The sequence below is a fragment of the Mustela nivalis genome (genome assembly GCF_964662115.1).
Source record: "Mustela nivalis genome assembly, chromosome: 2".
Lineage (NCBI taxonomy): Eukaryota > Metazoa > Chordata > Mammalia > Carnivora > Mustelidae > Mustela > Mustela nivalis.
In genome coordinates this window covers 157,279,727-157,300,185 of record NC_139021.1, presented here as the reverse complement: position 1 = coordinate 157,300,185, position 20,459 = coordinate 157,279,727, and the positions used below count along the sequence as shown (strand labels likewise).

The 20,459-nt window shown below is 54.1% G+C and overlaps 1 protein-coding gene across 6 annotated transcripts in view; it reads left to right on the top strand.

The window, feature by feature from the left end:
• The window catches only part of CRTAC1 (cartilage acidic protein 1), a 147,266-nt gene that overhangs the window by 106,929 nt on the left and 19,878 nt on the right, over window positions 1-20,459 (top strand). For all 6 annotated transcript variants that reach the window (XM_082722158.1, XM_082722157.1, XM_082722155.1 and 3 more), the window contains exons 6-11: window positions 1,832-1,966; window positions 5,240-5,385; window positions 8,207-8,343; window positions 11,988-12,070; window positions 12,853-12,953; window positions 13,336-13,504. In XM_082722158.1, the coding sequence (XP_082578284.1) occupies window positions 1,832-1,966; window positions 5,240-5,385; window positions 8,207-8,343; window positions 11,988-12,070; window positions 12,853-12,953; window positions 13,336-13,504 (771 nt within the window). The remainder of the gene's footprint in view (window positions 1-1,831; window positions 1,967-5,239; window positions 5,386-8,206; window positions 8,344-11,987; window positions 12,071-12,852; window positions 12,954-13,335; window positions 13,505-20,459) is intronic.

Here is a 20,459-nt window from a genome sequence, read left to right as displayed (position 1 = left end):
CAGAGCCAGGCAGGCAGTTGGTGGGGGGGTGGGGCGCCCAACATCACTCAAGTCTGCCTGAGCTCCCGCTTATTTAACAAATAACAACAGTTCTTCTGAGTTTTCTGGTAACTATTCTTATTGTACTGAACAGCCTGTTAGAGCCACACCTTTCAAACTTTACTGGGCACATAGCCACCCAAGGGTCCTGCTAGAAGAGAGGTACTGACTGGCAGGGGGGCAGGGACTGGGATTCTGCCTAACAAGCCTGCCCCCCCCATGGTGGGCCCAAGGACCTCACTCTGAGTAACAGGATGGTAGGGTTCACAAACCCCTTTCATGTGTCTCACCTCACGTGATCCTCGTAAAGATCCTAAAATAGAAAAAGCAGGTCATGCTACTCCTGTTTTACAGTTGAGGAAACTGAGGCTCAAAGGATACCATAAATTGCCCAAGGTCACACAGCTTATAAACAGCCGTGCTGGGACTAGAATCCATGTCCTGTCCTGGTCAGACTGTTTTCTGCCCAGGATTCCCAGGGACCAGGGCTATGGCTTCCGGGGCTTGATTCAAAATCCAGACGTCTTCATATTGGACTTGTTGACACAGGTAGCTCAAATTTGATCTTGGAGACATTAAACCCTAATGTAGAGCTGGATTGACTTCTTCCTTTTTTAAAAAGTATGCAATTATTGGATTTTTCCCTTTCCAACTGCAGAAGCGATTTTGTTACAACAAGCCAAACAACACAAAGACATTCCCAAAAAAGGCGAACTCCTGTCTCTCCTTCCCTCCCTGACTCCCACCCCATCTGGCAGTCTGGGGTTAACAACGCAAGGCGTGGCCTTTCCCACTTCCCCCAAGCTCAAGGACAAGCTTGCATGAACACATCCAGAAATATCATGTGTTTTCTTTTTCTTTTCCTTTTTCTTTTTCTTTTTAATAAAACTAAGATGACACAATACCATTACTTGGTGAATTGCTTTTTCACTGAACAGTATGTCATGGGCCCTCCTCCAAGCCAACACATATGGATCTGCACAGTCTTTTCAGCGGCGGCAGAACGGTCCATCCTATGGACGCAGCCCAGTCTATTCAGCCCATCGTTGTTGGTGGACTTACTGGTTGTTCCCAGTTGCTTACTATACCAAGCAAAGTCAAGAAAATGTCCTGCAGCCTTAGCCAGAACCTAGTCCCCTGTGTTCTTGGGCCAGGAGCACACCTGGTGTCTTGACTGGCATACAGATGACTCGAGGTGGGGGTGGGGGTTGTCAGGAAAATCTGTGACTTGATCAAAATGTGGTGTGTAGGGGCACCTGGGTGGCTCAGTGGGTTGAGCCACTGCCTTCGGCTCGGGTCATGATCCCGGGGTCCTGGGATGGAGCCCTGTGTGGGGCTCTCTGCTCAGGAGGGAGCCTGCTTCCCTTCCTCCCTCTCTCTGCCTGCCTCTCTGCCTACTTGTGATCTCTGTCAAATTAATAAATAAAATCTTTTTTTTTTTTAAATGTGGTTGGTAGATCTGGCCTGGGGGATCGTTGTGAGTCAGCTTCCGAAGGGAAGGGAGGGATCTGTAGGATGGCCTCTGTGTTCCGTAGGCCATGGGGTCATGACTTGCGCACAAAGTGACACCGTCTTGCCCCTCGCTTGCCTTATCCTTCCTTGAGTCATCTTCTACACACGTTGACAGGACTGCGAGCCCAGATCTGGGCTCAGAGAAGCATTCCCCTGTCCTCAAAGCTCTTCAGAGGCCTCGCCACAGCGGCTTCTCAAAGGCCTCTGAGGCCCACCCGTCCTCCTCACAGGCCTGAGGCTCTGCTTCTGCCACTCACTGTGGGTTGCTGTCCTCTCTTAGGGGGCCGCGGTGTCAGCGTGGGTCCTATCCTCAGCAGCAGTGCCTCAGACATCTTCTGTGACAACGAGAATGGGCCCAACTTCCTCTTCCACAACCAGGGTGATGGCACCTTCGTGGATGCTGCTGCCAGTGCCGGTGAGTGTGGCCCCCGCGCTGGGTACCTCACTGCCCCAGACCCTCGGACGCTGGCCTCAGGGAGACCAGGACCAGGAAGCAGGCCCGCTGTGCACGGAAACATTTTGTCACCTTCCATTCTGTATCCCCCAAGGCTCCGGCCACAGGGAATGTGTGCTGCTGGGGAGAGGGGGAGCCTGGAACTCCTGACCATTATCCATTTTCCAGCAACTAGATTTAGCCCGTGTTCCTCTGAGTCCCGCTTGAGTCTTCAGCATTAATTTCCCCTCCAAGCCACCTCTTTCCAGTTCCCCTCCCCACATTCACCTTAATCACTAAATTCAATCCAATAACCATTTATGGAGCACCTGCTAAGTGCCAGGTGGTACTTAGAGCTGGGGATGCTGATCCCAGGAAGGTTGCACCATCCTACCCTACCTGCCACACATAACGCACATAGGCACAGACGTTCTAGAGGGGAAACCAGATGAATAAACAAATAGCTAAGTAAGGGGACTAAAATCCACACAAAATAGTACTTTAGGCTCCCAGCTCTGCTCCCCTTCCTCCTTTTGTGTTCATCCCTCATCTGCCTCAGGGCCTTTGCACCTGCCATTCTGTCTGCTAGAAAGTGCCTTCTCCCTTTTCTCCTTCTGCAGAAATTCTGTTTATCATTCAGCACTCAGCTCTATGAAGCCCTTCCTGCCTCCCCCTGGGCCGCCTGGCAGAGATTCACACTTCCTCATCTGCATTCACACTGCCCTTCCACGCACATCTCACATCTCGATCAGGCTTCTACGTCGCTAGAATAAACTAGGTCTACAAGGACGGGGCGCTGTACTGTTCACTCTTGACACACCACGGTCACCAAGTCAATCTTGCTGAATGGTGGAAGGGACCCTTAATGAAAGTTTGTGGGTGTTAATCAGCCTGCCCTTCGACCACTTCTCTCCACCCACTTCCTCCCCACCTTGCCCATGAAAGGATTGATTTTGCCCCTCACAGGGCAGCACAGAGGCGAGCGCTACCCTCCAGAAGAAGAGGTGAGCGGGGATTAGACACATAGATCAAAGGTCCTACAAGCTCCAGCTAGAGCCGACAGCAAGCCTCAAATCCCTGAGCGTCTGCCAATCCATCCTCCCTGACTTACAAGATCGTAATCCCCCAGCTCTCGGCTTGGGAGTGCCCACTTCCAGCACCGCCCCTCCGCTTGGAGCCTGTCCACTCGCCTCGTGCCTTTCCCTCTCCTCCTTCCTGGGCAGAGGTAGAGCTGGAGGCAGCTCCCCTGGCCTGGCCTCCCACCTAGCATGCACACTCACACACACACACACACACACACACACACTCTACAGGGCTATATACTCTGGCAGCAAATTTTCTCATTGCTGAAAAATCATAAAATGAAGGGGAGGTGGTGGTGGAGAAAAGCTAGAGGGTTTGATAAGGTGTTAAAGAGATGGGAGCAGAGGTGAGCGAGCAAGTTGGAGTGGGAGAAGGTATCTGGCGGGAGGAGAGAGGAAAGGTGCTAGGCCCGTAATTGAAAGTCAGAATGATTGCAGGGGTTTAACAAGACATGTCAAGAGGGCATTCATCACCCAAACAGATGCTGCTGTGAAATGCGGCCTGGCACTGATTATTCCCGTGAAAGGGAACCAGCTCCTTGTCAAGGTGCCTCGTAGATAGGAGAGAAATGGGCCAACACAGAAGGCCACCGACATTTGGGCTGGGGAGTTTTGTAGAGAATTAATGGGGTGTTAATCCTAGGCATTAGAGGCTGCCCCCTTCCTTGGAAAAGCCTCTTCCTCAAGCCTAGGGCACACTGCCTCTTCTCCTCACACCTCCCACTCATTGTCCAGAGCCTTCCCTCCCCCAAGAGGGTACTCAGCATCCAAAGTGCTCAGGGGGCCTCACTCGCACCTTCCGCTGGCTCCCATCCCCGGGAGTTCTGTGGCTGCCGCTGGCAAGAGCTCCCTGGACCCTGGATTCTGTGATTCTCCCCTCCATTATCTTGTCCTGTCGCCCGCCCCATCTCTGAGGGCCCAATGACGAATGGCAGTTTGTCCGCTGAGAGAGTCAGCCTGGGTATTGAGAACCAGCACCCAGCACCTCTCAGCTCCACGCTTGGCCTGACGGAACATATCTTCCTCGGGCAGCCGGGAGGTCAGACCTTCCCTCTGGGCAAAGCCAGCCCCTGTCCTCCACCAGGGTCAGCTCAGTGGACACTGGCAGATGCAGGGACAGCAGAAGCCAGCGACACTGGACACACAGGCTTCTCTTCCCCGAGCTCCCAAGGCACGCTGTGGGTTTCTTTGTTATGATGTGGCATTTCCTCTGCTGTCACCAACATCCCCAGAAGCCTTCTGTCAAATTATTTATGTTTCTTTATTCATTCAGCAAGTATTTACTGAAAACTACTGGTCAGATGCTGCGTGAATACAAGTGAACAAGAAGACAGCCCCTGACCTCATGGAGTTTAAGGTCTCGTGGGGAAACTGGACACTAAGCAGATAAACCACAAAGGAACCCGATGGTCGATGTGATCAGCACAGTGGAGGGAAAGAATGAGAGGTTGTCAGGACAAATACCAAAGTAGCTGGGAGGAGCTGTTTTCATGGGAGTGGTCAGGGAAGGCTTCCCTGAGGAGGTGACAAAGTAGCTGAGAACAGAAGAAAAACAAGGAACCAGGTAACCAATAGCCAGGCAAAGAGCATTCCAGGAGCAGCAACGCACTTGAGCAAAGGCCCAGAAACCAGAAAGGGCAGGGCTCATTTAAGGAATGACAGAAGCACAGGTCGCCAGAGTTTATGAGTAAGGGGCGAGGGGAGGGGTACCAGATCAAGACCAGATGGGGTGGGTGGGGGCCTTGTGCTTCCCAGGCACTTGAACTTGACCCAACAAGACTGGGGAGCTACTGAGAGATTTAAACCAACAGGTGATGACCAACTTACTATACCCCAGTGGCAGCGTTGGAGTGGCTGGAGGGGACTTTGGTCCTCCAGACTTTGCATGTCCCCTTCTCCCACCCATGCTACCCCAAAACTGAGTGAAAATTGTGTGGTCGCTGGGCGGATGCCACTGAAGGCAAGTCTGATTCCCTTTGCAACCACACGGCTGTCCCACCTCCTGCCCCCAGGGAGAAATTTTGAGCTGGCGCTGGGGCTCCCCATCTGCGCCCTGGGCAGGGTCGGTGCAAGGGTCACCCTCCCTGTGCCTCTCCAAGGAGCTCAAGCAAGGCGAGCGTTTTTAGGGCCTGCAGGGGGTGCAGCCCTGAGGGTCCCTGTCGTTCCTCCCCAGGTGTGGACGACCCCCACCAGCACGGGCGAGGTGTCGCCCTGGCCGACTTCAACGGCGATGGCAAAGTGGATATCGTCTACGGCAACTGGAATGGCCCCCACCGGCTCTACCTGCAGATGAGTGCCCATGGGAAGGTCCGCTTTCGGGTAAGAAGGGACCTCGCTGTCCCTCCCCGGCCCCCTCCCGCCCATCCCCACAGCACTGCGTGCGGCCCTGGATGTCCTAGGGCTGCCACCTTGCCTGTGCCTCCCACCAGGCTGAGAAGGGGCCTGTGGCTCTGCAGGGCCTGGAGGCAGGACAGCCACAGTGAAGGCAACATCTAGGGGAAGACGATGGAGTCCAGCCTGGGCTTCAGTACCATCTCTAGTGCCCGGGGCAGGGAGAGCCACTCGCAGAGGAGGGAGAGCAACATCCCGCAGTGGGCAGGAACAGGGCAATGCAGGCTCTCGGCTTCGTTCCTGGATTGGCAGTAGTTTTCCAGGTGGCTCCTGGAAAACCTGATTTTTTCAAGTTTAAGTTCTGGCTAAGGGTGCAGTGGGCAAGAGAGGGACAGACGGAAAGCTGAGACTCCGGAGCTCCCATGGCCCCTAAGGACAAATGGCAGGTGGTGGGCCCCTCCAGTCCCTCTCTGTGTCCCCTCCCTGAGCTGTCAATAGACTGCGATGCCAAGAATTCTTCAAAGGGACTGTTGGGTGCCACCCCCTGGTGCGCTGGAGTTTGGAGCTTTCTCCTGGAGCTCTCATAGGATGGTTGAAACTGATCTCAGTGAGTCTGGATGATTCTGGAGGTACCTAGGTCTTGCCAAAGTCCCCTGGGGGAGTGAGAATTTTCCGGATGCTTCATGGTCCCAGGGGAGTCTCTGGGACCCTTCTGTCTGGGTCACCGCCGCAAGCTTCCTCCCTTGTAGCAGCCACCTGAGGACGCTCAGGCCCAGCGGCTCACTCCCTTGAGACCCGGGCTCTCTGGGTGAGAAGGAGGCCTGCCCTGAACTCAAGCAGTTGATCCCGGGATCCAGGATGATTTTCATCCTTATTTAGCTTTTTGTTATTTTTTAAGACTTATTTATTTTAGACAGAGAGAGAGGGCATACACACGCCCAAGCCGGGGGAAGGCAGAGGGACAGAATCCTCAAGCAGACTCCCCACTGAGCGCAGAACCAGATGCAGAGCTCCATGTGGGGCTCAATCCTATGATCCGCGAGATCATGACCTGAGCGAAAACCAAGAGTCAGACGCTCAACTGACTGAGCCACCCAGGCGCATCCCTACCCCCAGCTTTTTGTCTTAACTCAGGTTCTCCACCAGGGGTCATTTTCTCCCCTGGACATTTGACATGTCTGGGGACAGTGTCTGTGACACTTTATGGTTGTCACAAATGGGAGAGGGGTGTGACTGGCATCCCCTGGGTGGAGGCCAGGGGTACTGCCAAATGTTCTGTAACGCACAGGACAGCACCCCAGTCAGGAAATGATGCAGGCCCAAACATCAGTGTGCTGTGGTTGAGGAACATGGCCCGGCCTCCTGGTGGCCCCTCCCCAGAGCTCACAGGAGCAATAACAATGATAATTGACGCCCCATGTATCAGGTGTCTTCCATGTGCCAGGAACTGTGCTAAGCGCTTTACATACGTTATCTCAGAAGCCCGGGCGTCCAGGGGGAACCCCGAGGGAGCTATGTAGGTTTCCATTTTTATAGGATCAATAGAATAATAATGACTTAGAGATCCTGAGGTCCCTTTCTCTCCAGCTCTTAAGGCCCTGCTCAGCCCACCCTGGCCAAGTGGCCAGGCTCTTAATCAGCCTCATTACCATGCTGATGGGGACAACCTCCCTCCTGGGCTCCCCAGAACAGGCAGCTTGCCAGCTGTCCCAGGCTGGCTCCTTCCTGCATTGGTTGGAGGGGGGACCTGCCGTGAGAGGCCAAGGAGCAGGGCCAGGCCAGTGGGCATGAGGGGCACTCCCGGAAACATGAACTGTCCCTTCCCAACCCTTTCCAGGTGGGCCCTGAGAGCCAGACAGGCTGCTAGAATCTTTAAGATTCTGTGATGAATATTCTTATAATCAGAAGGTTGCTCTCTATGCCTCTTCTTCTTTTTCAAAAGAAAGTCCCACCCCTGGGACCCTTTGCCGGGTCCTCCAAGGCTGTGTCAGCACTTCAAGGTCCAAGCTGGGCTCTCCTGGGCCTGGGGTCTCCCCATGAACCCCAGGCAAGTGTATCTAATACTACAAACCCCCAGAGCAAGGGTCTCAAAAATATCAAAAGACTTCCAGGAAAAAAAACTTAAGATAACAGCAAAAACACAGCTAGAAGCCCCCTCTCCTGCCTTCCATGGGACTGATGGCATGAGCAAGGCCAGGACCGGTGCCAAGGATCTGGTTCATGCCCAGTGCTTCCCAGGCATTTTACACGCAGTGCTCACGGCCTGAGCCACACTATTCCTAGCCCCATGTTACTGACGGAGAGAGTGAGACCTGAGAGGCTAATGACTTGCCTAAGGTCACATGGCCAGTCGGGAGAGAAGCCTGGGTTCAAGTGCAGAGCACTTTCCAGCATCACCCACCCCCCAACCCCCGCTTCTGACTCTCCTGCAGAGGAGGAAGGGACGTAGCATCTTGAGTCAGAAGCCCCGGCTACCGCCCCATCCTTAGCCATGACCATGAGTGATTCCCCTCCCTCCCCCAGGACACCCTCACCTTGCCTGTAAAATGGGAATGCTGATATCTGCCTCACCTCGATGGGAGGGCTGTGTGTGACCCTGACCAGGGAACAGCCAGGTGCTCTGCTGGTGGGAACTGGAACTGTTCCTCTCACCTCCTTGTCCTCTAAGCAGCCCAGGGTCTTTGTGGTCCTGGGTGCTGCCACCACAGGTCCCTTCCAGGGGAGGTGAGGTGTTAGGTGGGCTGTCTCTTCTCTTGGATTGCATGCACACACACCTCTGTCTGCTGACCTGCACCCTCTCCCCCGTCAGGACATCGCCTCGCCCAAATTTTCCATGCCATCCCCGGTCCGTACCGTCATCGCCGCTGACTTTGACAATGATCAGGAACTGGAGATTTTCTTCAACAACTTCGCCCACCGCAGCTCCTCAGCCAACCGTCTCTTCCGGTAGGCACTGCAGCCTGGCAGTGACTTCTCGCTCTTGCGGGCTGGGAGTCAGGAGCAAGGTGTAGGACTCAGAGGGGAGTTCCCAGGGCTGTTCCCGATGGTCCCTGATGAAGGAACAGAGAGGAGGGAAGGAGGGACTGAGCAAGAGGCTGTGGAATGAAGGGCAGAACTGGGGCAGGAAACTGGCCTCCTGCTGTTGTGGGGGAAACAGGCAGAGGGACATGGCCCAATGTGTGCCCAGAACCCAACCTCTACGGGAGAGAAATCCACATCACCACAAAAAGGAGTTACAGAGTCAAGTTTGTTTGGGTGTGCCTGGGGTTAGCAAAGACAGGCAGATTTACTGGCTGCAGGACTTCTCAGAGCCTTTAACACAAGCATGAGTGTTTTTAATTTCTGAAAGGGAGATGGAATATTCCAAACAGATTTGACCACAGGACACCTCTTTCAAAGATTTTATTCTTGGGACTGGTACTCCGCAAAAATCTCTTGGGAAATGCTGGATGAGACGATCAATGGTAGACCAGGAAAAGGGATTGACAGATGGAAGGAATCTGCAAGCACCTGCATCTGGGGAAAAAAGGTTGGAAGTTCGAAGGCAATACTTCTCTAAGAGGGGCCCAGAGACCATTGCATCAGAATCACCCAAAGTGCTTATTTAAAGTACATTCTGGGGTCCACCCAGATCTCCTGAATCAGAATCTTCAGGGTAAGGCCCAGAAACCTCTATTTTTAACAAGTGCACTGGGCATCAGGTGACTCTTAATGACACCAAAGCTTGAGAACTGCTGTTGGGGAACCTCAGGCCCCATGTGGTCGGAGACAACCCTGTTCCTGGCCTAAAACGTGCTACTGGGGCTCAGGAGCCTGTGGGGAGAGGAGGCAGGGGAGCAAGGGGCCCTGGATTCAGGAAATGGGCCTGGTCACCTGGCTCAGCTCCACGGGGCCCCCATCCTCTACCCCAGGAGGGGGCCCAACTATTAATAAAAGGCAAGAGCTGTGACTAAGCATGTTTTAAAATATGATTATTAACAAAGCATCAATCCTGACTGGAAGTAATCACCCCCCAAAGGCACCAGGTTTACTAATTAGGCGACTTGGAAAAAGCTTATTCACAACTTCCAGATTAATTGTGGAAGATCAATTGCTCGTTAACAGAGATACTACTTTCCTTCTCTGGCTAATAAAGTGTCACTTGCCAGGGCCGCTGAGCACAAGGGAGTCTAGTGATCTCCTCACTGTGGCCTGAGGACCCAGGCCCCTCCCCCATCCGCCTGCCCACCTGGCTCTCACACACCTCTGGCCACCCCGAGGGCAGGCTGGCCCGGGACTGCCATGGACGAGGACAGGGTCACCCCATAGTGGTCCCATGGGTTAGTGTCTTGGCCTTCCCACAGCCACAGCGTGAGCCACTTCCCAGGCACGTGACTATGCTCCAAGTCCCAGAGCCAGATGGGTCCTGAGCTCACGGCCCAGAGTGTGAGGGGCTATAGTCTGGGCTGTCGCTCCAACGGCCACCCTGCAGGTTTGGCCCCACCTGTCTCTGTCGCTGAATGGAACACAGCAGGCTCCTCGTGGGAGATGCTGGGGACTCAAAGCCTCCGTGTGCTTGAGCCTGCAATCTTGCAATGAGGAGTGAGGTAACCAAGGATTTCATCACCCAAACCAGATGCTTAGTGAGCATAAGGGGTCCTGTTGATAACGGCGGGCCGGCGGGCCAACACGGACTCTCCCAGGCCAGCCGGGATATGACGGTCACACTGCTGACATTGACACCTGCCTCTGCTCTGTTCTCATCTCTTCACCCCTATGCCACTCCCCAGCTCCTGTCTCTGGCTCTAAAAGGGATTCCTACAGGAGCCTTCAGCAAAGTGCTTGAAAATGCAAGTCTGGCCATACCCCTTTTCCACTTGAAACCTTTGGAAGCCCCCCACTGCCTTCTCTTGGACTCATCCCACACCCCGCTTTGTCCCCCACCTGGTCACACTCCATTTCTCCGTTTACAGCCGAGCTTCCGACACTCTCCCTCTGTTCAGTTCCGGGCTGTCCCCGGCCCGGACCCTCAGGCAGGCCGCCCCCTCCGCCCCTTGCTCCTCCGTCTTCCTCTGAGTGACCACACTCATCTTCCGGTCTCAGCTTAGTCGGCCCTTCCTCCAGGAAGCCTGAAGCCCGAGTGGGCTTGCCCAGCTCTCCGTCCCCTCAGCCTCTCTCCCTGTTGGCGTTCGGAGCTCTGTCTGAGACTCCCTGCGGTCATGGACCCTGAGCTCCGTCCTCCCTGACGCACACCACAGCTGCAGCCCCCCACACGCTAGACAGCACACAAAAGTCACTGCCGAAGAATTTGATGGGCAAATACGTCGATGCAGTGGAACTGCTGGGCTTTGTCCTTAGGAACCCTTAACTGCACTGTCACTTAAACCTGAACCCAACTGTGGCAGAGCCTGCGGTACACAGAAGGTCAAAGGGACTGTGGTTGTTGGCAGGCCAAGGCACATGTAGCTCACATGCCGGAGTGCACCCAGGCACGCGGCCCTCCACCCGGTCCACACCCGTGGGTGAGCTCAGCACAGATGCCTGGGGCCTACAGATGGCTCTCCCAGGGCTGCTGCTCACCACAGCAAACCCCCTACACCCTGCCCTCCGGCCACCACAGGCTCCAGCTCAGGGGACCCCTGCCCCCCCACCCGAAGTCACTGGCTCAGCCCAGCCCGCTGGTGACTCTGTGACTTGAGCAGACAAGAGCCATCAGCAGTGTCACGGGGGTAGAGATCAGATCCCTCCTAGCCCCCTGGCTCCCCCAGTATTGCTCCACACATCCAGGCCAGAGCAGCCAAGGCTATAAGAATCTAACGAGTGAGAAAAATTGGGGGAAGCTCATCGCCATCATCAGCATTGAGCTCAGTGCGGAGACAGAGCAAGACGCTCACAGTGGGCTTTTCTGAAGCAAGTATTGCCGTGATTCAGAGCTTAAAATAGAGCCCCTGCAGCCCAAAGGGACCCGTTTCCGCCCTCTTTGCCGCTGGACTTCATCCTCGCCTCCTGCAGACACGCGCGCAGAGCTTCCCTGGGGGGCCACACGCTGTGCCAGGTGCCCGGGAAAATACGAGAACCAGTAACACGTGGTCCCAGCCTGTGAAGAGCTCCCATCCAACTGGAGAGAGAAGAGGCACTAGCTCAGAGCTTTACCACAAGGCAGGAAGTGACAAAGGCTGAACAGGAAGGCCCTGCTTCCCGCATGACCGTCAGGGAGGGCTTGAAGGAGGTGGCATCTGAGCGGTTTCAATCCTAGTTACACCCAGAACTCAGAAGCCCAAGGCCACTTGAAGGAAGGAGAAGGTCAGTTGAAGGTAGCTGCGTCCCTGCCCCTTCTCCATCTATCAACTGCCCTTCCCCAGGCTGTCTATAACTCATCCATTAGAGAAAGAAAAATCAATATTTACCAACGTAAATTAAAACCCAGGAAGGGAACAGGCAGGGTGTAGACAGGCTCTGTGAGCAGATGGTGGCTCAGTAGGCGCCCACGTGGGGCCCGGCGCTGCTCAGGGGACAGAGACGGGAGCAAGTGGACCTCTGAGTTCAGGGGGCCCGCGAGTGCCATGCTGGCACATTAGTCATCCAGGAACAACCTGTCTCCTCTCCTGCAGGGTCATTCGCAGGGAACACGGTGACCCCCTCATCGAGGAGCTCAATCCCGGTGATGCCTTAGAGCCTGAGGGTCGGGGCACAGGTGAGGGCACCTGGGGGCTCCAGCCTCCCCTCCTCTGTCTCTGCCCTGCCCCGGCACAGGATGAGGGCAAGAGGACTAGGGCTGCCAGCTCCCGAGGGTTGGGTGAGTCCCTGGGAGCCCCAGGCTGGAAACAGGGGAGCCAACGATCCGTGTGGGGCTCTGGAAATCCATGGGCAGTAGGTTCTCTGACACCAGGCAGGGATAGAAAGGAGAGGCTACGGTCCTGCAATCTGACCCTTCCCCTCTTGGTATTCAGCCTGGTGTCAGAGAAAGAGCACTGGAACGGGAGTCCCAAGCCTCGGTCCTGGCACTGCCTCACTTGTGGTCTTGGAAGAGGTGCTTCGCCTTCTGGGTCCTACCCTGCACATGCATGGAAAGGATAATGCCATCTGCCCTCCTTACCTCTGTGTGTGGTAGTGAGGACCCACAGGAGCCCATGAATGTGCAGACATGACTTATGGACAACAGTTACAAAAGTAAAAGGCGTGTGTGATAGATGAGGAAGAAGTCCTTATGGTCTGAGCAGTTGGCACCCACTGTCTCCATGCGAAGTTCAGGGAAAGGAAAGGGAGCCCCTTTCATGATCTCCTGTCACAAGCCGGCTGTGAGAAATCTGAGGAGAGAGGCTCCCTGCCCCCCGCCCCGCTTCCTGCCCCAATGCTGTGCTCTCGGCTTCCCCCCTCCCCCCAGGGGGGCATGTGCACGACTGGGCAGTGGTCGGGAGCCCCTCTCCCTCTTGGGTCTCCTGGCTGATGGCCAGAGTGAAATCTGCCTTGTTACAGGGGGTGTGGTGACAGACTTCGATGGAGACGGGATGCTGGACCTCATCTTGTCCCACGGGGAGTCCATGGCTCAGCCGCTGTCTGTCTTCCGGGGGAACCAGGTGCGCATGCGCCCCAGGGCCCATGGAGTGCGACCCCGTGTGCTCCTCTGGGTCTAAGGTGGTCTATCTCCGGGGATACTTGCTTGCCTGGCATGGTGGGAAATAGAAACCCTGGAAATAAATCACAGCCACACACAGTAAGCCTCCAAGAAGGGCTGCCTCGTGGGAGAAGCTCTTGGCCCCTCCACTGTCCACTGGCACTTCTCCAAAAACTGCTTTTCCTGAGCCTCTTGGCTTTTCCCTCATTCTTCCAGTTCCTCTCTTTCCAAACTTGTGCCTCGTTCACCTTCCTTCTCTCTTCTGTCTGCTCCCCCTTCCTTCCCTCCCTGCCCCTCCTGCCCCCCACCCCCTGATACTCACCTGCCTTCCTCCCTACCTGCAGGGCTTCAACAACAACTGGCTTCGAGTAGTACCTCGGACCCGGTTCGGGGCCTTCGCCCGGGGAGCTAAGGTTGTGCTCTACACCAAGAAGAGCGGGGCCCACCTGAGGATTATCGACGGGGGTTCGGGCTACCTGTGTGAGATGGAGCCCGTGGCACACTTTGGCTTAGGTGAGTCAGAGCAGGGGACGGGGTAGGCAATGGGCTGTCGCGCCCAGATGGTGGTGGGCTCCTAAAAGTGTTGTCCTAAAGCATGCTCGGGAACGGAGGGCTGCCAGTGTATGGTACATCCAGGTCCAGTGACGGCTGCAGCAGATACCAGCCATGCAGGCAACCCTGCTCCAAAATGAACCTGAACTCCAGAGGGAGGTTTCCATGCTCTGCCCTTTGCTTGGATTCCCACTGCTGTCCTCTGTTGAATTCGTTCACCTTCGGGTCAGAGTATTTAATCATCCCCGAGTCCAAGACTGGGGCCTTGTTCGAACATTGCCCTGCAGACTCGTCCACACCAGCTGTGGACTTGGCCTCTTGGGACCGGCTTAGTGATTAAAGCCTCCCCAAACCGCTGGTGCCTTCCCTTAGCTGGAAGGCTTAGAGAACCCCTGCATTCTTGGCAGCGGTGTGATCACCCCCAGGGGGGTGAAAATTGGTTCCTGTCTGGAGAAGGGAAGCAAGCAAATCGTACTCTGTGTTTATAGGCTTAAGAGAGCACATGTACAATGATCCCGTACACCTGTCATATGCATGAGCCATCGCCACACACCTATCAGAACAGCTACCAAAAATAGCGATAACACCACATGCCGGTGAGGGTGCGAAGAAATGCACTCGCCGGTGCATTTCTGGTGGGAAAGCAACATGGTACAGCCACTCTGCAAAACAGTTTGGCGGTTTCTTTAAAAAGAAAAAACCAAACCCACGACTACTATAAGACCCAGCCACTGTACTCTGGGGTATTTATCCCAGGTGAACAGAAACTTCTGTCACATAAAAATCTATGCAAGATTTTTCCAGTAACTTTGTCGGCAGCCGCCCAGACTGGAAGCACCCGGGGGGCGCCGCGTAATACGTTATGGTTCAACAAACCGTCCATCCGCACCAGGAATGTTACTCAGCAATGAGGAGGAGGAACTCCTGATATATGTAGCAGCTTGAATAGCTCTCCGGGGCATCACAGGGAGTGGGGGGGAAGGCCCATCTCATAAAGTAGGCCCATACTGTTGATTCCATTTATATAATATTCTCAAAATGATGAAATTACAGAGACAAAGGAGCGCCTGGAAGGCTCCGTTGGTTAAACGCCTGCCTTCAGCTCAGGTCACGATCCTGGTCACAATCCAGAGTCCGAGATCGAGCCCCGCTTCGGGCTCTCTGCTCAGTGGAGAGTCTGCTTCTCCCTCTCCCTCTGACCCTCCCCATTCTCATGCTCTCTCTCCCCCTCTCAAATAAATAAATAAAGTCTTAATTTTTTTTTTTTTAATTAGAGACAGAAAATAGAACAGTGGTTGCCAGGGGTGGGGAAGGCCACATAAAGGGACAACCTGAGGGAGGTTTCTGGGGTGATAGAGCAGTCCTATGTCTTGATTTTGGTGATGGTTGTTAGACAAATCCATGCATGTGATAAAATGACATAAAACTACACATGGTACCAATGTGAATTTCCCAGTTTTGGTATCACGCTACAGGGGCACAGCTCTAACCTTTGAGGGCAACTGGGGGAAAGGTACGCAGGGCCTTTCTGTACTATTTTGCAACTTCCTAAGAATCTAGAATTATTTCAACATCAAACGTTTTTAAAGAAATGCATTGGGGAGGGAATAGTGTGGGAGGGTAGGAATGTCTAACAAGCCTTCTTAGGAAGAGGGGCAATCCTGGAAAAAGTGTGGAGGAGCCAAGAGCGACTTTATTAAAACACAACAGTTAAGAAAGCATCTGAGTCGAATATACATGGGCTCCAAGTCAGACACCCTCTCCCATGTGTTAGCAGCCCCTGGGGAGATATAATATTAACATTGGAAGAGTAGGCAACATGGTCTGAAGTTAATATACATGTATATACTAATATACACATTATTATATTATACATCATATAGACAATGGAAAAAGCAGGAAGCAGGAACAGTGATTCTGAGTAGCTGGACTGACTTAGTAACTCAGACGTTCCAGGAGGAACTTTGCCCTTACTATGTCCTTTCATGCTTGCAACCCCCCTTGAGAGATGGGCATTACTTGTCCCCATTTTACAGATGGGAAAACTGAAGATCACAGCAAGTAAGAAACCTGCCAAGGTCACGTGATCAATGGGTGGCAGAGCTGATGTTCAAATTCAGACCCACCCGGCAGTGTGATTTTTTATTTCCTTCCATATGTTTTGTGTGTGTGTTCCTACTTTTATAGGAACACATATTTATGCAGTCTGGAAAAGAAGCATAAAGTTTTAGGGGACCCAGGGCCTGGTTCTATGAGCATGTTTTTGAGCTGTTTCGCCCCGGATGGGTCAGCTCCCTGTTGAAGCATTTGTCACTTTTACAGTAGCCATTTGCTACACTGGCCCAGTACAAGATGACTTGAATACCTAGTCCTCTCTCGCCAAACACCGTAGCTGACTGTCCTTGAGCGCTTAGCGTGTGCCAGGCTCTGGGCTAATGGACTCCACACAAGAAACTTCACGCAGTTCTTACCGCAATGCAATAAATCATAACCCCTTTACACGGGTCAGAAAACTGAGGCTCGGGCTAAGTAACCGGCCCCAAATCCCATCTCCAGAAAGTAGAGAGGGCCGGATTTGGATCCTGACTCCTTGGTCACCACTGACCACCATAACTTAAGAGCTTGACCTCCCAGAGCTGCTCTGCATGGACCCAGCCAAGGTTCTCCTGCTTTGCCTCTTTCTTCCTGGACATCCATGTCCCCTCAGTTACCAAGCGACCCATGCAAGGCCATCCAATCACCAGGGAAACAGCTGCAGGTGGGATGTTCACCCAGTATCCAGCTGGACAGCAGCTCCCACCCCACTGTATAGACAAGGAAATTGAGGTTCCACATAACAGTGTCAGGACAAGTTAGAGATGCTGCCCTGGTTGGGAGCCCCTCCAGACTGCCAATCCTCGATATCTTGCAAGGCCAGGGGATTTGTTCTGGCTCTGAACTCCAGCTCAGACTGCTCCATGAGTCCCCCTGGAAGCTCCTCTCCGATGCCAGGATCCACTCCCAGAGAGTCACAGAAGGAAGGCTGCTCTTAGGGACTGGTCCCTGTAGGTCAGCCCTGGGCCTGGCAGTGAGACTCCCGGAGGCGGCTGAGCTGGCAGCAGAACCAGGAAAAGGGACACAGCGAGGAGCAGGTGGGCTCCATCCCTGCAGCTCCAAGGTCCCCAACCCAGGAGGGTCTCCTTCATGGATCCAGCATAGCGCAAGCCTTCCTGATTGATTGAGGGGCCGCCAATGGGGTGGGAAGAGAGGGAGCCACGAGGAAAGGCCAGACAAAAGGAAAGGTTAAAGAAAGAGAGAGGATGGGGCACACAGGCAGACAGGGCACTAGTGAAACCATGAGATGCAGAGAGATGTGGGAAAGAGATGAATGGGACAAAGAAGAGATACTCCCTGCCCTCCAGGCTCATAGTCTGAAAACGGCAGATGGACACAGAAACTCCGGGGCAAGGCAGATCTGGACGCACCATCACATTGGCCCAGGGGCTGCGTGAGGACAAACACAGGAGAAATAGTCCTGCTTTCCCAAGGACATGGGCTTAGTATGGGCTCTAGCTGGATGGTAGGGATTTAGAAGGCACAGAGGGTTGCAGAAGAGAGCATCCTAGGGGCTAGCCTGGCTTGAACAAAGGCCCAGAGATGGGAGTGTATTCAGGTGCCCACATAACCAAATGGTCTGGTCAGAACGGAGCCTAGAGAGGGTAGCCAAGAGCCAGGCTAAAGGGGACAAGCAGATCAGAGGGGTTTGTTCAGCCCTGCAGGGCAAGCTGAAGTCAGGCTATGCTGGGCTGGGGTAGGGCCACCAGGGGCCTTCCAGGGAGACCAGTGCTTGCAAATGTTCTTAGAAGGATTTAATGGTTTTGCTGATTGTAGGAATAACACATATTGATTATAGGACAATTAGAAAGTATAACATCATTACAAAGAAAGGAAAAAGAACCTCTGATCTCACCATTATCTTTTGAATATTAAGTGAAAAGCAAATGTTTCTCCCTTTACCCTCTCCCAGTACCATTTGATTCATTTAATCAACACGCATTTACTGAGCACGTACTATATGCTGAACCCTAATGAGACACAGATCCTTGCCATGGTTGATCTTACCTTCTAGTGGAACTAGTGGAAGCATACACTATGTAATAAACATAACGACTGCATAAATATATAAAAGGTTATAAGATGTTAAGCGCTACTGAAAAGGAAATGCAGAACAGGGTAAAGGGGGTCAGGAGTGTGGAGGGGAGGTGCGGGGGTGGCCTGCTCCCACGCCCATGCTCCGGGATATAACTTTATTACATGCAAGATGCACGGGAGCACAGTTACAGGTAAGTACTCCTCGGGGATTTGTTTCCAATGAAAATGATTATGTTCTTCCCGTTATTTCCAAACTTGCTTCCCGCCCCCCTCAACAATATAACCAGGATGCCGTTCTGCACATGGGACCCCTCCTTTGTTTCCCTCGGGTGCTGCCAGATAGTTCACTGGGTGGTGCACTCATCATTCATTGAGCAAGTCTCCTCCCAACGGACAGTTCGATGGTTTCTGGTCCTGACCAGTTTATTTCGTGGCACTCAGGGTGACATGCTCGGGGCATGTCCAGCCCATGAATACAAGAAAGGCCTGCCTAGTCGTTCCAAATGACTGAGCCACAGCTGTGGGGCACACGGCTGTGCAGGGAGCCGGGGGTCTCTGGAGGGAAGACAGCCGCCCTTCCAGCCCTCACGATGCTCCCGCTCACCCCAGCTGACCATACTCCCTTCCTCCCTTTGAGACTCATCCCCGGCCTCCCGCTGGCTTCGCAGCAATGGGTGGTGGGAGAACTGGACACAGACACGTGGGCGGCTGTGCACCAGTGCCCCGCGGCAACCTGTGTCCTGGGCATGTGCATGTCCTGCTCATCTCTGCATGGAGCCCGGGTCAGAGGACGAGCTTCTCCGCCCCTCATGTGCTTGCCTCACTCCCGAGGGTCTGGGCTGCCTTGTACCTACAGTAAAAACTCAGGGACCTCACTGGGCACATGTTTCATTCTCTGGGGTTCCCAAAGGGCCCACTCGGCCATGCAGAATGCCCTCATCTTCACCCGTACAAGCGGCGTCTGCCACCACCCTCCCCACCCCTGCTCCACAGTGCTCCTGGCCTTGTCCCACCCCTGCTGTGGCCCACCCTGGCCTTTGCCGGCTCCTTCTGGTGCAGATGGGCAGCCAGGCTCATAAAAAAGCATTTCTGCTCACGGCCCCTGTGGGGTCCCCACTGCATGCTGGTTGCTCTGAACCCGCATCCTTGCTTCCCCACCACGCCCCATGCCCCCTCCCTACGTATCCCACACCCTGGCTCTCCATTTCCCGCTTTGCAGAGGGCTGAGGTCACTCAACCAAACCCAGAGAGTAAAAACAAGCACCCGCCACCGACTTGCTTGCCCCTGCCAGCCCCATTGGGGGCTCCTCACCGGCCAGCTCACCCCAAGCAGTGATGGCACGCCCGTATCCCCACCACATACTACAGCACCTTCCTTTAATTGTTTGCAAGTGACTCAGAGCAGCCTCCAAGCCTGCTGGTGCTCATTTATGGAAGGAAAATTCAGTGGCCCACATAAAAATTGCTTTATTGAAGTGCAAAAATATTCCACCAACTGTATTCCCACCATCTGTTTTGCTGGTACTTCTGAAAAGCGCAATTCTCTGTGCCTCTTTGGCCTTTGTCCTTTAAAAGCTGCCGGAGGTGACTCCCTGCTGCTCTTGGCCTCCGAGCTGCACTGGTGAATGGGGCCTCCTCCACTCCCTGACTCACAGCCCCAGCAGACAGACAGCTTCCACACTGCCCTTGTGCGGTGCCTGAAAAGACCTGAGACGTCTGGAGACTTGAGAAAGAACAGCCAAGCTTGGGGACAGGAACCTGGGCTCCAGGCCTCACTCAGACACCTGCAAGTCACTTCTTGCCAATGTCTACACCTGCAGAATGTGGCTAGAACACCCACCTCTCAGGGCAGTCAGGAGGATTCAGATAAGCCTCACATGTGAAGGCACAGAAGTCCGTCCCTGTCTCCTCCCCACTCCCACCCCTGCCTAATTCACACTCGCATGCTCTGCTTCCCCACCTTGAACTTCTCCCTGATCTTCAAATACACATGACCTTTTCACACCTCTGTACCATGCCGGACCCTTTGCCTGACCCGCTCCTTCCTTCCCTTCTCTGCCTCACAGACTCCTACTCCTCCCGCAACACCCAAATGAAGTGACTTTTAACACCTGCCTCTCTGACCAAGTGGCACCAACGCTATGGCTTCATGCTCCCAGTTTAACATAATCACTAGGTTCCCTGCCCCTATGGGATGCGGCTCCTTCTGGTGGGAGCCTGCTAAATCCCAGATCCTGGATGCTAGGTCTGTTGGGGGCATGAGGGTGGAGTGAGCAGAACAAGGGCAAAGCAGATCCGGGTTTTGGGGTCAGATGTCCGTAGCTGGGGAACTATGAGCCATTTACATCACCTCCCCAGGTCTGAGCCCCTTTGTCGCTGAAATGGAAATGAGAGATCTAGTACCTTCCGCATGGTGCTGCCAAGAGGATCTGGTGCTAACACGGAGATCAGCGGGTACAGTTTGGGGGACACATTCTCCAGTATTATTGCCAGTCAATGAGGGTGCTTTGGGAACTACAGGGTGACTCCATGTCTAAGAGATGATGGTGTTGGGGATGCCAAGGGGACAGTCGGCCGGGGAGGGGCTCACATTGTGAAGGACTGTCCTCCCCAGGAGTGCTAGAGCTGTCGGCTGCATGCCCATCTTACAGATAAAGAAACTGAGGACCCAGAGAGGGTGCCCGAGTCAGCAGAACACTTGGCAGTGGAGGAGGGAGTCCTACTGAGACGCCTCCTCCTTGGCTTACTTATCTTAGAGTCCCAGCCCCTCCCTGGGTTTGGAGGA